Source organism: Megalobrama amblycephala, linkage group LG4 (assembly GCF_018812025.1).
Source record: "Megalobrama amblycephala isolate DHTTF-2021 linkage group LG4, ASM1881202v1, whole genome shotgun sequence".
Lineage (NCBI taxonomy): Eukaryota > Metazoa > Chordata > Actinopteri > Cypriniformes > Xenocyprididae > Megalobrama > Megalobrama amblycephala.
Genome location: NC_063047.1, coordinates 25,481,973 through 25,498,314, shown reverse-complemented (window position 1 = coordinate 25,498,314; position 16,342 = coordinate 25,481,973). Strand labels below are relative to the sequence as shown.

General features: G+C 40.0%; 1 protein-coding gene across 9 annotated transcripts; it reads right to left on the bottom strand.

The window, feature by feature from the left end:
- Nucleotides 1-1,649: 1,649 nt before the first annotated feature.
- bod1l1 (biorientation of chromosomes in cell division 1-like 1) lies at nucleotides 1,650-16,242 on the bottom strand. 9 transcript variants are annotated; one of them, XM_048188542.1, is made up of 25 exons: nucleotides 15,978-16,242; nucleotides 15,311-15,435; nucleotides 14,983-15,200; nucleotides 14,576-14,911; nucleotides 13,060-13,209; nucleotides 12,828-12,985; nucleotides 12,302-12,398; nucleotides 12,122-12,230; nucleotides 10,826-10,880; nucleotides 9,413-10,754; nucleotides 8,450-8,517; nucleotides 7,663-8,103; nucleotides 6,171-7,563; nucleotides 6,042-6,097; nucleotides 5,909-5,963; nucleotides 5,753-5,802; nucleotides 5,562-5,670; nucleotides 5,421-5,476; nucleotides 3,874-3,925; nucleotides 3,707-3,793; nucleotides 3,509-3,585; nucleotides 3,358-3,415; nucleotides 2,320-2,422; nucleotides 2,164-2,238; nucleotides 1,650-2,073 (listed from the first exon to the last, which is right to left on the bottom strand). In XM_048188542.1, exons 1-25 carry the CDS (start codon nucleotides 16,092-16,094, stop codon nucleotides 1,974-1,976), a joined length of 5,487 nt encoding a protein of 1,828 aa, XP_048044499.1. In that variant the 5' UTR covers nucleotides 16,095-16,242; the 3' UTR covers nucleotides 1,650-1,973. The 9 variants fall into 9 exon arrangements, with proteins under 9 accessions (XP_048044499.1, XP_048044497.1, XP_048044496.1 ...); XM_048188540.1 differs by having other exon boundaries at nucleotides 6,171-7,658; nucleotides 7,692-8,103; XM_048188539.1 differs by having other exon boundaries at nucleotides 6,171-7,964; nucleotides 7,998-8,103.
- Nucleotides 16,243-16,342: the final 100 nt, after the last annotated feature.

Genomic DNA, 16,342 nt, shown 5'->3' with positions numbered 1-16,342 from the left:
ATCTTTTTTTAAATCAATGTTTATTTTAAATATTTTTATTTATGAACTTATTTAAAATCAAACGTGTTATTTGTTTAATCAGTTTGTTCTAATATATACATTTTATTATTATTAATTTAAACAAAATATATTTAATTTATTTTTTATTTTATTCACATTTTAGTTTAATTCATAAATGTATTTATTTTTACATATTTACACTGCTTTTCGTATTTTTTTTATTTAAAAATAGCTTTTTTATTTAGTTAATTTTATAAAATTACTCTTATGTAAATCACATCATTTTAAATGTCTTTATTTATGTAGCCTATTTATTTTATTTAAATCAAATCATTTTAATTATTTTACTTCAAAAGTGTTAGTTTATTATTTATTTAAATATTTGTTTTAATCTAACATAATAATGTTTTTTTTATTTAATTATTATTATTTTTATTATTTCAGTCAAATGTATTCAGTTTAATCTCTCTCTTTTTTTTTAAATTATTATTTTTTACTGCTTTCCTCTAATCTTTAGACCTGATTGAAAGCCTCAGGGCTTCAATATGGCAGAACACAGGAAGAAGAGAAGGAACTCTTTGAATGTAGCGCCACCTTGTGGACAATCACAGGAAATGGACAAAGGAAAGATCGAAAAAGGCTCGATTTTAAATGACATTTTACATGTATTATTCGACAACTGGAGGATGTTATGATGCAAATGGTTTTAATGTTGTTTAATTTCTGTGTTGGTTTTAGTACCTTCCTGCCAGCAGGGTAATATTGTAAAGAGATTTTTAATATCTAACAGCTAATTATAATGACTACAGATCAACACCAATTTGAAATGCAAAATTAATTAAATTATATTTACAATTATGCAGTTATATACAATTATACAGTGCTGTGTTCTGAAAAATGTACCTAAATGAGTGAGTTTGTGTTTAAAATGAGAATAAATATCTGATAATGAGGTCAAAAACAAAATCTTGCTTTCTCTTTGAATTAAGTTTATTTTCCTGACTCCATTGGCAGATATTTATTCTTGTTTTAAACACAAACTCACTTTATTTTGAGCAATTTTCAATAATATCTTCAGTCATTTATCTTCTCCAGTAAATGTATCTTGATTTAAGAATGTTTAGATATTTGTGCTGAAAATAAGACAGAAACACTGAGGAGGAACATCATATTTTGCAGTGTATTTGCTTCAGGAATCAATGTTCATTTCCCAAAGGGAGTTTCAGTCAGATTCAGATCACTTCTGTAACACTGGTGTGTGTCTGAGGCTTTGAGAGCCGGAGGAACGACAGAACTAGTTAGTGGCGAGTTTAAAATGAGCTGCATGAAGGAAATAACTGAAGGGAACATCTAAAGTGATCGAATTCAACCTCCTTCTGGAAGAAATGAGCTCGACTCTCTAAAACACACACAGCTGTTTCCTGAGCGCCAGATTAACATGTCCAATAATAAATGAGTGACGGAATAAACTGTTCTTAGTTTAACCACAGAAATAAAAGCCTCTCGTCTGTTCTTTCTCTCTCTCTCTCACACACACACACTTTTAAACTTAAATCTGTCCGTTTCGTCGAGTCTCAGCCTGTTAAAGTTCCTCTGGTGAAAAACATCTCACACAAAACAAAAAATATAAAGAAACACCACAGATCAGATCTCGATCAATACTGCAATTTATAATAAAAAGGTAAAAATATAAAATGGAACAATAATGACATTCACAGAATGAGCATCTTTATGGTGACAGAAATATGACACACACACACACACACACTTTCATGGTGTAAAACCTGCATTTTTTCATAAACAACAACAACGTTTATGAATTGAATGACTCACACACACACACACACACACACACACACACAATCAGCTCTTCATTCAGACTCGTTTCTCAGCCGCTCATAGACACTTTCTGACCTTAAAACTACTAACAATCATGAATTTGATGAGATCAAACGAAGATCTGTGATGCTGATTCATCGTTTGGTTCTTTTTGCAGCCGCTTCGTCAGGTTTCTGCCCTCCGCGTGTGCGAGAGACCGGAGGACTCGTGTCGCGCTTCCGTCCTCTCACCGATCTGAGACAGAAAGAGAGAGTGAAAGAGTTTAAAATGGTTTTCAGTTTGAATCAGTTTCGATAGTTTCGCTCAAGACAGACAGAGACAGACCGTGTGTTCGGGGAGTTTTCCTCTTTCCCGCTCAGTTTACTCAGAGCTCGAGTGGACGGTTTGCTGGGTTTATTCCTGAAACACACATGACAGCAATGAGGAATGATTCATTGATGTTTGATGTGAACATATGCGTGTCTGAAGATCCGTCCGTACTTCTCTGCCTCCAGACGGGACGCGGCGCGGGTCGTCGCTCGGGTTTTGGTCTCTTCTTCGTCGTCCTCCTTTTCTCCGTCTCTTTTCTCTGATGCTCCTGTATCTGTGAACGAGAGGAACAGACTGAAAATCCTCCAGAACAATGTGGAGATGTTTACAGAAAAACTGTGGAAAATGAATAAATAAATAATAAAAAATAAGATTAAAAAATAAATCATAAAAAATTAGATTAAAATAAGAAACATTAGATTAAAACAAACAAATGAGTAAAAAAACAAAAACAAAACAAAAATAAGTAAATCAATATTACTATAACAGTATTACGAGTGATAAAAAAACAATATAATCAGTAATTAGATTAAAATAATTAAGTAAAAATTATAAAGTAAATACAAATTGGAAAATGAGTAAATTCATAAATACATTACTATAAAAGTAATATAACTAGATTAAAATGAAACAGTTGAAAACAATGAATGTGATTAAAATGAATAAGTAAATAACTGAGTAAAAAAAATCTATCAAAATATTTGATTAAAATAAAGATTAAAACAGATTAAAATAATTAAATAAATGAATAAAAAAGAGATTAAAGTAAATAGATTAATAAATACTGTACTATAACAGTACTATATAGTAAGAAAAATGTGATTATACCATTAAAAATTAGATTTAAATAAATAAATAAATAATTGTTTGAAATAAATGACATTAAAATAAATAAGTAAATAAATGAGTAAAACATTAAATTACATTTTTGATTAAAATAAAGTGAGTAAATAAATATATTACTATAACAGTACTATAATGACTAAAAAAAGGTAATAATTTAACTTAGAAATAGAAATGCAATATTTTCAACATATTTAAAAAATGTTTTTTTTATTTAATTTAATTTACTTTATATTTTAAAATACATAGATGCCTTTTTGAATTTTAGAATGGGGGTCACTCGCATGAGGATGATCATATTTGGGATCCGTGGCACAAGCACACGTGACAAAGGCTCTGTATGATGTAATATCACGGCTCTCGTACCCGAGTCATCAGTGGCGGAGGACGCTTTGGAGGGTCGTCCACGGCGGGCAGGTTTCCGCTGAACACAAACACACACACAAACACACACACACACGTCAGTCATTGATTCATATGTCTGATGGTTTAGTGTCAGGTGTGTTTGTTTGCTCACAGTCACATCTTCCTCATCTTTCCTCTCCTCATCTTCATCGCTGGCTTTGATCACGTCCTGATCGTCAGACGGACTCGCTGAGAGAAAAATCAAACACGGAAGGAGTAAAATGACCATTCAGGCTTCATTCCGTTTAACATTCTGACCGCTGTTTTACATACAATGACAATGACGGACACTGGACTAAAAACAACTGACCTTCATCTCTTCTGTGTTTGGCTGATTGTTCTGGTTCTTCCTTCACCTCAAGCTCGTCTGATCTCTTCCGTTTCAGTGCAGGTTTCACTGCAGAAAGAGAGAAGCTGATTATCTGCAGACAGACAGGTGTGTGTGTGTGTGTGTGTGTGTGTGATTCAGACGCTCACCTGTGGGAGTGTCTCTGATCTGAGCAGCGGAACGTCGACTCCTGCGGCCCTGCTAATAATAAAACCAAACACTTCAGTCCCATCAAAATCCAAAGTATGAACCGTTAAAACTTTGATCTCATGACCTGGAATAGTCTAAGGTTTGGTATAATATGTGACATTTCTCTCTTATTTGGAGAAAAAGTTGAGCCAGCAGTCGATTTAACTTCTGAAAGCAACTTTCAGGTCATGATGTAAAAATCTTTCAATTAACGACGACTCCTTTTGCTGGACAATGTTGATATTGTTAATGAAAAAAACAAACAATTAAAAATCATTTTTGTTAAGGCAACACACTACAGGTGAATAGGGTAAACTAATGTATATCACACACTTCCCTAGTTGATTTATCACAGTACATTAAAACAATTGTTTTGTATTATTAGTTTTCTTAGATGTTTAAATATGCATGAGATATTGTCTAATTAAATATGGACTAATTTGCATACATTTTCAGAAAATAAATCTGAACATTGGATAAAACCAGATTCAAAATTCTTGTTTGATTTTGTTGACATATTAGAGTTAAATGTTTTTACAGAAGGGATTTTGGATTTGTCTTTTTATCGCTCCATAAATCAGAAAATACTGTCGACAGACAGAAAAAATACATTTTCACCATGTTTTTAGAAATAAAATGTTCTATAAATCAGTGTGAATGATGTATGAACAAACCCCACAGTAAAAATCTTCAGAATATAGATGTGAATAAAACTCTAAGTTTTGGTGTGTGTAAGTGCTGCTGAAGTGGAGGAAAAAACTCATTTGGAGAAAACGGCCTTTATATTAATTGAAATCTACAGACGCAAATAGATAAAGTGCAATAAAATGTGTATTTTGAACATTTTCTTTTCAACAGTCTGAAAGAAGACATGTTATGGAGGCAAAATAGACCAAAATCTCAAAAATAAACAGTGAATGAAAAACAATGTAGCGTCTTGGCTTAATTGAAATAAAGCTAAAATTAAATAAGATATGAACATTTAAAAAAAAAAAATTAAAATATGAACTTAAATTAGAAATGCTGTCTTGGAAACTAACTGAAATAAATAGATTGAAGTACTAAAATAAATATAAATTAAAGCTAAATATAAATATCTACCAAAAACGAATTAAATCGACAAAAGTACCTAAAATTACTGAAACAAACTAAAGTAAAATGTTAAAACAAAAGCTAATTAAAAATATTAATAAATATTTTAGTAGTATATAAATAACACTGGCTCTGAGAGTTACATCTTCTAGTGTCTCATTTCCATCATATATCATCCAATATTTAAAATATTTCAGAAAGTCAGTTCTTTAAATGTTTGGCGTGGTGATGATGATGACAGCGATTCTTTGTTATATTTACATAAATACTAGATTAACTGAAAATATGATAATTTTTCAAATTTATTATCAAAAAGTTATTAAAATAGTTATTATTTTTTTCCAAAATTAGAATTAACTGTTTTTTTTTTTCTTTAAATCAAAACTGAAGAATCTAAACACACAAACAAATGCACCTCTTTTGGCTCCTCCTCTACAGCTGACTCCGCCTCCTTCGGTTGTGAAGCAGAGCCTTATGGGAAAGAGCAGAAAAATGGTCACATGATCAGGTGTGTGTGTAGAAGAGAGCGCACTGCGGGTGCAACTGCAACTCTTACGCGTTTCTCTCTGTGGAGCATCAGATGCTTTGGAGGATCTTCCTCTGCGTGGAGTCCTGCTCGCCCCAGATCTCTCCTCCTCCTCTTCATCATCATCATCATCATCACACTGTCAAACATCACACACTTTAGTAGAAGAACAGACGGACAGAGAGAGAGAGAGAGAGAGAGAGAGAGGGAAGAAAACTCACCTCTTTATTAGATGTTTGCTCTTTTTCATTATCGTTTCTGGTTTGATTTGCTGCAGACAGAGAAACAAAGTTTCATTTCAGATTCTACAGTCTTGTTCATTCAGGAAACATGCTTTTAAGATGAAAAAATATGTTATTTTACATGAACACACACACCTGCCCTCTGAGCAGATGATCGTCCTCTCCGTGTGCCGCTCTCTTTCTGCTCCACCTGATCAGACAAAGTCATTAACGACATGTGCATGATTTCTGTATAATATCTGCTGATGAAACGATTCTGATTCGTTACCGTCTCAGAGGCGTCTGAAGACTTCTGTTCCTGCTCATCTGAGACAGATGCACCACCTGCATGAGAGGCATGGGTTACATTGAAACATCATCAGAAACACACACACTCCTAATCATCACTGTAACTAACCTGTCTCTGTAGAGTCCGTCTGCGCAGGCTCAGCTGCATCTGTGGTGACTGTCTGCGCAGGTTCAACTGTGTCTACTGTATGAGTCTGCGTGGACCCATCTGCATTAGTCTCTTTTGTGTCTGCAGAGCGGGTCTGCGCAGGCTCCTCTGTATCTGCAATGAGGGTCTGCGCAGGCTCAGCTGCATCTGTGGTTGCTGTCTGCACAGGCTCAACTGTGTCTACTGTATGAGTCTGCGTGGACCCATCTGCATCAGTCTCTTTTGTGTCTGCAGAGCGGGTCTGCGCAGGCTCCTCTGTATCTGCAATGAGGGTCTGCGCAGGCTCAGCTGCATCTGTGGTTGCTGTCTGCACAGGCTCAACTGTGTCTACTGTATGAGTCTGCATGGACTCATCGGCATCAGTCCCTTTTGTGTCTGCAGAGCGGGACGGCAGAGGCTTCACTGTATCTGCAACAAAGGTCTGCGCAGGCTCGGCCGTATCTGCAATGAGGTTCTGCGCAGGCTCGGCTGCATCTGTGGTGACTGTCTTTTCAGACTCAACTGTGTCTACTGTATGAGTCTGCGTGGGCTCATCTGCATCAGCCTCTTTTGTGTCTGCGGCAAAGGTCTGTGCGGCCTCAGCTGTGTCTGCCGTAAGCATCTGTGCAGGCTCTGCTGCGTCTATAGAAACTGCAGTGTATTCCATTAAGGTCTGCACAGGCTCATCTGTATCTGTCTCCTTTGTGTCTGCAGTGAGGGGCTGCGCAGGCTCAGCTGCATCTGCAGGAACCGTTGACGTTGATTCAGCTGCGTTTTCAGTGAGAGCCTGCGCAGATGACTCAGCCATGTTTGCACTGAGGGTTTGTACTGTCTCAGGAGTGTCTGTAATGATGGTCTGCAGGGGCTCGGCAGCATCTGCAGAAAAAGTCTGCACTGACAAGGCTGCACCTGCAGTGAGGGTTTGCTCTGACTCAGCTGGGTCTGCAGTGAGGGTCTGCGTTGCCTCAGCTGCGTCTGCAGGGACTGTCAATGTGGATTCAGCTGCATCTGCAGTGAGGGTCTGCGTTGGCTCAGCTGCGTCTGCGTGGACTGTCAATGTGGATTCAGCAGCTTCTGCAGTGAGGGTCTGCGTTGGCTCAGCTGCGTCTGCGTGGACTGTCAATGTGGATTCAGCAGCTTCTGCAGTGAGGGTCTGCGTTGCCTCAGCTGCGTCTGCGTGGACTATCAATGTGGATTCAGCTGCATCAGCAGTGAGGGTCTGCGTTGGCTCAGCTGCGTCTGCGTGGACTGTCAATGTGGATTCAGCAGCTTCTGCAGTGAGGGTCTGCGTTGGCTCGGCTGCATCTGCGGGGACTGTCAATGTGGATTCAGCAGCTTCTGCAGTGAGGGTCTGCGTTGGCTCGGCTGCATCTGCGGGGACTGTCAATGTGGATTCAGCTGCATCAGCAGTGAGGGTCTGCGTTGCCTCAGCTGGGTCTGCGTGGACTGTCAATGTGGATTCAGCAGCTTCTGCAGTGAGGGTCTGCGTTGGCTCGGCTGCATCTGCAGTGAGGGTCTGCATTGGCTCAGCTGCGTCTGCAGTGAGGGTCTGCGTTGGCTCGGCTGCATCAGCAGTGAGGGTCTGCATTGGCTCAGCTGCGTCTGCAGTGAGGGTCTGCGTTGGCTCGGCTGCATCTGCAGTGAGGGTCTGCGTTGGCTCAGCTGCGCCTGCAGAGACTGTCAGTGCGGATTCAGCTGTGTCTGCAGTGAGGGTCTGCGTGGACTCATTAACGTCTGCAGTGAGGGTCTGCGTTGGCTCAGCTGCGTCTGCAGTGAAGGTCTGTGTGGACTCATTAACGTCTGCAGTGAGGGTCTGCATGGACTCGGCTGCGTCTGCAGTGACCTTCAACGTGGATTTAGCTGCATCTGCTGTAAGCATCTGTGAGTCTCTCTCTTTGTCTCTTTCATCACCAGCCTGAAAGAAAAGCATTAACACTTTATAGGAGATACACGGACACACCAGCAATCAGAAAAACCTACAGGACGAATCTGATGCATTAGGCAAGTCTGACATGCCAAACAACTTGTCTCTAAAGTAGTAGAGAGCAGGCAGCTGCAGAACAGCGTGATCACGTTCTTAATTGCCAATATAGTGGATGCATTTGAAATACTGCTGCTTCTACATGAAGAATGATTTCATGAACAAATAACCCAATATATGTATAACTGAAGCAAAACCTCACGATTGTTCTAACCCAGTTAGCGTTGCTTGCAGAGCCCAATAATCTGAGACTGTAGAGGATATGATGTCATGAACTCACCTCTGACGTCACTTCCTGCAACCCGAGAGGCTCCGTCTCCATGGGTTCCACTGTGGCGACAGATGCAGCTAGTAAATTAAATAAATTATTATGAGGTTTTATTATTCACATGCATATTATGATGATGATGATGTGTGTTTGTGTGTTAAGAGTGTGCGATATTGACAAAAAATGAATATTTTCTGAGATTGTGTCAATAATAACACAATTATGGCAATTTTTTCGAACCTTGTAAGATCTATTTATCATCTTTTATGTCAAATTCTAACATTTAATCGACAAAATCAATTAGAACAATTAAACACTATAGGCTGTTACTAATCAAATCAATTGGGTTTGTTTGGAACTATTTTCTTTGATGAAATAGAGATAATATTGAGTCTAAAGGTGTGTTCACACTTGTAGTTCGGTTCATCTGAATCAAAGAAGACGAGACGAACGAGGTATGCTTGAGCATTCTATCCTTTTTAGGGTAACTTATTGTGACATCACATCCTGTTTTTGGTTCATTTAGACGTCTTTGGTCCATGTTGCGTTCATATTTCAGTCAAACCGCACCAGAGTTTGTCTGAAACCGGATTGAGACCCCCTGAAAATCTGGGTCTCAATCCACTTGTTTGGTTCAGATGGCAGCGTTCACACTGATTCAAATGAACCGCACTAAAAGAGCCATCGATGCAGAGTACGTTTACCTGCCAAGTGTGAACACACACTAAATCGTAACACATTTGCGATTGTGCTGATATTCAGGAAAAAAATATAAAAAATATATTAAAATATTCAGCTTGTGTGACATTGTTTCACTATATCACTATAGAACAATAAAACAAAAATGCGTTTTAGACCCTGTATCAATTTTGAGGTAATTCTAAATACATTCCACTAGGCGGCATCAAAAAGTGTGCAGTGAAAGGGTGGGATTTCATGGTGGTTTAACGTTTATTATCGTAGACGATACACTACCTGCATCCTGGGATGAGGAGCCGCTGGCGGACTCACTGTTCGTCTCAGTCACAGCGTAATACAATGCACTTCCTGTGCCTGTAGGAAGCGTCTCCATGGCAACCTGAGAATCGGAGATTAGATCCGAGGAGCGTGCGATATCCGGATCCATGGAGAGCAGCGTAAGCGCCGCTTCCTTCATCTTCATGTCGGCCTCTGTTTCCCGCCGGGCTGCCAGCTCCGAGGCGGAGGTGCAGACGTCCATCAGGCTCAAGAGGGCGTCGGCTTCTGCTGATAGTGGGCGGGGCTCTTTGGCCACCGCATCCTCATCCTCTGATTCGGGAGTGACGTCGCTCAGGGCGCCGTAAGGGTCGTCCGGTAGAGGTGTGGTGCTGGAGACGGCCGCGGGTTCCAGTGCGGCAGAACTCTCCTTCTCTTCGGACTTCCTCTCGGAATCTTTCGGCACCTTCTTCTCACTTGTTTTCTTCGCAACCTTCGCTTTCTCCTCCGACGTTTTCCTTTCCTCTTTCTTCTGTTCTGTGCTTCCTGCTTTAGTCTTGGTTTCACTTTTTTTGTCCGATTTGCCTGCCGCAGGATTCTGGGATTTAGACTTGTGTTTCTCAGATAGGGACTTGACCTTCGGCCCTGCCTCCACCTTTCGGACGTCGCTCTCATTTTCCGAGATGGATTTCTGCGGTTGAGACTTGTCTGCAGATGAATCCTTCCTATCCGACCTCACCTTGAGCTTCTCTCCCGGTTTAGCCTCTGGATGACTCTTTGACCTCTTCAGAATATCTTTAGGGTGCTTGTCTTTCTTCCGGCTGACCTCTGAACCTGTCTCGACCTCTGACCTCTCCTCTGAGGAGCCGGTGGAGTCCAGACGGCGGAGGCTCTTGCCGCTCACCTTCGGTTTCTCCTTCTCACCCACGGCCGTCTTTCCTTTCTTTAGGTTCCCTTCATCCGCAGCTTCCGTCTTGATTTCTCGGGATGACACAGAACTTTTCCTGTCCGGCTTGACCTTTGCCCCCTTCTTCTCATCAGCTGCTCCTCCTCTCGCAGCCCCTCCGTCTTTCTCAGTGTCTCCAGCGGCGTCTCCAGTCTTCCTGAGTTTGTGCTTGAGTCGTTCATCAGGGCCGCCGCTGCGCTCTTTTTCCTTCTCCTTATCCTTGCGCTCCTTTTCTTTGGAGTGCGAGTCTTTCCGAACTGCTTTCCTCTGACGTTCCTCCGTTCCCAGCTCCAGGTCCAGGATGAAGGAGTGAACACGGTTTTTGTCAGGGGGTTTCTCTTCACCGTCTGCCTTCTTCCTGCGCTGCTCTTCCAGATCAGACAGCCGTCGTCCTGACTTCAGACTCACCGCCTTCACCTGCAGAGACAGACGGAGCTGTTCACTCCTGACAGACAGACGGACAGAGCTGGAGAGTGAGAGAAACTTACATCTTTGTTGGCTGAATCACCCTCAGTGTCACTTTTCTTCCTGTCATCCTCTTTTCTAAAAGAAAAAGTCAAGAACTATGTTTACATGCATATTGCGATTAAAGTTTCCCTCATGTAAACACAATACTTCAATCAAATTGATGCATTTAAGCTCATAATTGTAGTAAAATATGTGGTGCATGCTGGTTTTAATTGCAATAAACTGGTTTGTAAACACTTTAATCGCATCTATTCCACTCTGACTGAAGTGCGCATATGCTTGTGACGAACACGGATGACGTTCGTAAACATAGCTGTAAAGAAAGCATCACGTCTCTACCATTCAACTTCTCAAAATTTCGACTTTTTACCTCATAATTTTGAATTTTGATATCATAAGTATTACGTTTATAAGTGCGCTGTATTTTAATAGTTAATTTTAATGAAACTGTCTCAAGATAGAGCGATCTGTTGCATTTATTTCACTTTGTCTGTTTTAGCGCCATCAACTGAAATGAAATAAAAATACTAAAACTTATTTTATTTTAGTTACTTTTCAAGTCGATTCTCTGCAGCTTTCGGCACATACGCACATCTCTAGTAGTCATAATGTGTATAATATGCAGCTAGTGTTCAGTTTTAAGTGTAATGCTTTATATTTTAAACAATAAATTAAATAAACATCTCATCTTTGGGAAATTAAGATGAATTGGAGGTTATCCTAACTTTAAGAGGCTATTCACAATGATTTTTAAGAAAATTTCTTTCAAGAATTTGAATTCTTCTTAAGCTTTTTTGTAAGAAACGATTTTGGTAATTCAGAATATACTTAACCTTATTCTTAAAGGATTAGTTCACTTTCAAATAAAATGTGTAATGAAAGGTGTAGGACATACAGCGTAAGCTTTTTGGAGAATACGGAAAGCTGAAGCACATGCAAGGCGATAATATGTGTTTATAAAGCATATACAGTTGTATTTTTTTAGAAAATGAGTGACAGTTTCTCTAGATAAGACTCTTATTCCTCGTCTGGTATCGTTTAAAGCTCTTTGAAGCTGCACTGAAACTGTAGTTTGGACCTTCAACCGTTTGGAGGCCAGTGAAGTCCACTATATGGAGAAAAATCCTAGAATGTTTTCCTCAAAAACCTTCATTTCTTTTCCACTGAAGAAAGAAAGACATGAACATCTTGGATGACATGGGGGTGAGTAAATTATCAGGAAGATTTGATTTGAAAGTGAACTAATCCTTTAAGTTAGAAAGTAACAGGAAAATAGACGTTAGGAAGAATTTTATTCTTCCCGAATCCCCACAGACCTGGAGTCTCTCTTTCTCTGTCTGCTCAGAGCCACTTTCTTCTCCAGGAACTTCTTCTCTTTTCGAGCCTCTTTGGCTCTCGGTCTCTGATCCGCCTGTTTCTTCCGATCTGCAAGAAGAAAGTCTGGTCAGAGATCAGATCATTAACGCACACCGACACACACGTGTGAGAGCAGGTACCCTGTTCCTCATTCTGCGCTGCTCTCAGCCGGCGTTTCTCCTCCATTCGCTCACGGTTCTGCTGCCGCTTCAGCAGACGCTCCTCTTTTTCTTTGGCCTGCGAAGAAATTTAAGAGTTTGTGATTGACAACAAAGATCAGATGAAAACTGTACATTATGAAGATTATTAAAACAGCTACATTTTAATTAAAACATATTGCTGATAAATATATAAAAACAATTAAAAGACATTAAAAAAGTTTATATTCTGGTTTCATTTTAATTTCGTTAAAGTTTTAGTAATTTTGTTGTACGTTTTTGACATTTTTATTTGTTTTGTTTTTTAAATCTGTCTATATAGTTTTCATTAATTTTATTTCAGTTTTAGTTATTTTAGTCCATCAAGTTAAACTAAATGACAATAAGAAATCTTGATTTGCGAACTAGTTAAAATAAAATATTTTTCAGTTAACGTTCTTTTATTTCAAGTAACAGTGTTTATAATGGTTTTAGCGAACTGTAATAATCTTTCTCAGTATGTTCTTACCACCGATCGCCGGCGCTGCTCCACCGTCACCTCGTCATCAGAGTCGCTGTAGTAGCGCGAGTACAGGAAGGGTTTGTGTACGTATCCCTGTCTCACGCCGCGAGGCTTCTTCTCCCCGCTTCCCTCAGCGTCCTCACCCGTCTTCCGTCCGCCCTCATCTACACACACACACACACGTGAGCGCTGCAGTGACAGACAGACGCAGTGGCTGATCATGTGATCTGCTTCTCACCCTCAGAGCTGATCTCTCCCTCCTCTGTGGACTCAGACGGCGGCTCGTCATCATCGCTGTCGCCCTCGAACGAGGACAGATCGCTGGTGTGGACCGAACTCACGGTGATGTCACTGAGAGCCTCCAGATCTGAGTCCTCCAGTGAGTACTCTAACAAAACACAAACACACACCAAAGGTCAACATTTTGGAAGTGTTACAATTTTTGCTCATCAAGGCTGCATTTATTTGATCAAAAATACATTAAAAATCATGAAATATTATTGCAGCTGTTTTCTATGTGAATATATAGTAAAGTGTAATTTATTCCTGTGATCAAAGCTGAATTTTCAGCATCATTACTCCAGTCTTCAGTGTCACATGATCCTTCAGAAATCATTCTGATATGATGATCTGATGCTCAAGAAACATTTATGATTATTATCAGTTCAGATGTTTGTGGAAACCATGATCCATTCAAAAGTTTGGGGTAATATAAAAACATTGACACTTTTATTCATCAAGAACACATTAAATTGATCAAAAGTGACAGTAAAGACATTTATAATGTTACAAAAGATTCTGTTTAAAATAAACGCTGTTCTTTTGAACTTTCTATTCATCAAAGAATTCTGAAAAAATAAAATGTATCAAGGTTTCCACAAAGATTTATGAAATTGTTTGCAAACTGTAGGAAATATGAAGGAACACATTAAAAAAACCCCTGAGGAAATTATACTATAAATCGATATACAATTGAACCAGTGATCTGAAAATGGCAGATTTCTTGTTTTTAGGCATAAATTCACTTAATTTTGATGCATTTTTCAATAATATCTTCAGTCATTTCTCTTCTCCAGTAAATCTATCCTGATTTAAAGGATTAGTCCACTTTTAAATAAGGTTTTAAATGAAGGTTTGTGATGAAAACATTCCAGGATTTTTCTCCTTATAGTGGACTTCACTGGAGCCCAAACGGTTGAAGGTCCAAATGTCAGTTTCAGTGCAGCTTCAAAGAGCTTTAAACGATACCAGACGTGGAATAAGAGTCTTATCTAGAGAAACCATCGGTCATTTTCTAAAATAAATACAACAGTATATGCTTTATAAACACACATGATTGCCTTGAACGTGCTTCCGCTTTCCGTATTCTTCAAAACGTTTACGCTGTATGTCCTACACTTTCCCTGTTCTACTTACGGAACGAACATGGCGCCAGTTTATTTTTTTTTTTCTCTTATTCATTGTCTGGTATCGTTTAAAGCTCTTTGAAGCTGCACTGAAACTGTAATTTTGACCTTAAACCGTCTGGAGTCCATTGAAGTCCACTATATGGAGAAAAATCCTGGAATGTTTTCATCAAAAACCTTCATTTCTTTTCGACTGAAGAAAGAAAGACATGGATGACAAGGATGACATGGAGGGGAGTAAATTATCAGGAAAAGTTTATTTAAAAGTGGACTAATCCTTTAAGGATGTTGAGATATTTGTAGTGGAAAACAGAACAGAAACACCGATGAAGAACATGAGTGTCGTACCCTCTCTCAGCCGCTCTCTGGTCTTCTGTTTGACGCTGGAGGGTTTCTGCGAGTCCGTTTCCCGGTTCTCCTCTCTCGTCTTCCCTGAGGATTTACTGCTGTTCTCTTTCCCCGCGTCTCCCTCCTCCTTCACCTCCTCCATCTCCGCATCCTTCTCCTCTTCTTCCTCCTGTCCCCCGTCTTTCCCAGGCTCCTCCTGCGGTTCGTCCTTCATCTCTGCGCCACGCTCCTCCTCTTCCTCAGGGAGGCTGATGTCCATCGTCTCGTCCTCTGTGGGATCATGGATCGGGTCGGTAACGCTCGTCTGGATCTGAACATCAGCGCTGGAACTCGCAGCTGGAGAACACAGAGAAACTGAGGAAAACCGTCTCAAACGTTTGTGACGTATTAACATGTGAGATGCTCACCGGCTTCATTTCCATCATCTGCGGTGAGCAGTTCCGGTTCCTGGTTCTCCACAGGAGGGGGCGGGGCTACAGGAGGAAGTTCGTCCTCCTCCATGTGGCTGTTTGGAGACAGAAACTTCCGGACGATTCGCTCCACCTGCGGACGAAAGGTGTGATGGACCTTCGGATCAACGACCTGAGCCACGATCCGGTCCACTCCCTGCTCCAGCATACCGGACCTGATCCACACAGACAGGAGGAGGACATGAGAGAGAGAGACGGAGAGATAAACAGAGAGAGAGAGAGAGACGGAGAGATAAACAGAGAGAGAGAGAGAGAGGGAACGTACTGCTGGACCAGCTGTCTGATGCTGTTCCTCAGCTGGTTCTTGTTCAGCTGTGGACTCCACGTGTGATTGGCCAGATGGTTGGACACGAAGTTGTCGACTCGCTGCCGTAAGTGTAGATACGCCGGCTGAGAAGAAGAACAACAACACAAATTAAACTATAAACATTTCTTTGGTCATAAAACTAAGACATTACTGGCAGATATTAATATTTCTAAGCATTTTAGGTCAGTATCTGTTATAAAGATCTCATTAATTTATATCACAAGCTTAAAATTTCATCACTTTTTGTCCATATTAATATCAGAATCTGCAGCAAAATACATATTTCTCCTCAGTTTGAGTCTCTGAATAAAGTTGAATGGTTTTTCCCTCAATATTCTCATTTATACAGTGTTATAAATAAAATTTATCGGTCACTGTTAAAGGTTATTAATTAATTTTTCACAGTAAGTAATGAGAGATTACTGACATAATAATAATAACAACTCATTAACAAAAACCGCGAAACTGCTGAACTGACCGTTGATAAAAGTGCGCGAATTAAACACTGATCACGTGACTCTCGTCATCGATTATCGATAAACACATCAGGTACTAGACACTTCAGATAATACCATACTATTACTGTGGTAAAATCGTGCTACTGCAGTAAAAGTGTGTGTTTTGCCTTTGTATCCACGTCCGCCAGACAGTCCCTCCTGAACTGATCGAACAGCCCCTCCGTCTTCAGGTGATTGACGATCATCGACACCAGCTGCGGGTCACCGGGATGAAGCGCCGCCATCGCGGTACCGAAACCGGCCGAGCTCGGTCCAGCAGAACCTCCAAAATCAGCCGAACCGCTGCTGCGCGTTACAGAATGAAAGCCGACCCGGAAGTTTATACCACGCACAGGAAACAGGAGAAGAAGAAAAAGAAAAACACGGATCTTAGGCGCCATCTAAAGGACACACACTGCAACTGCAATTTTTTATTATTTATTTATTTAAATAAAAACAATTAAAACATGTTATTAGAATAAATAAAATGATT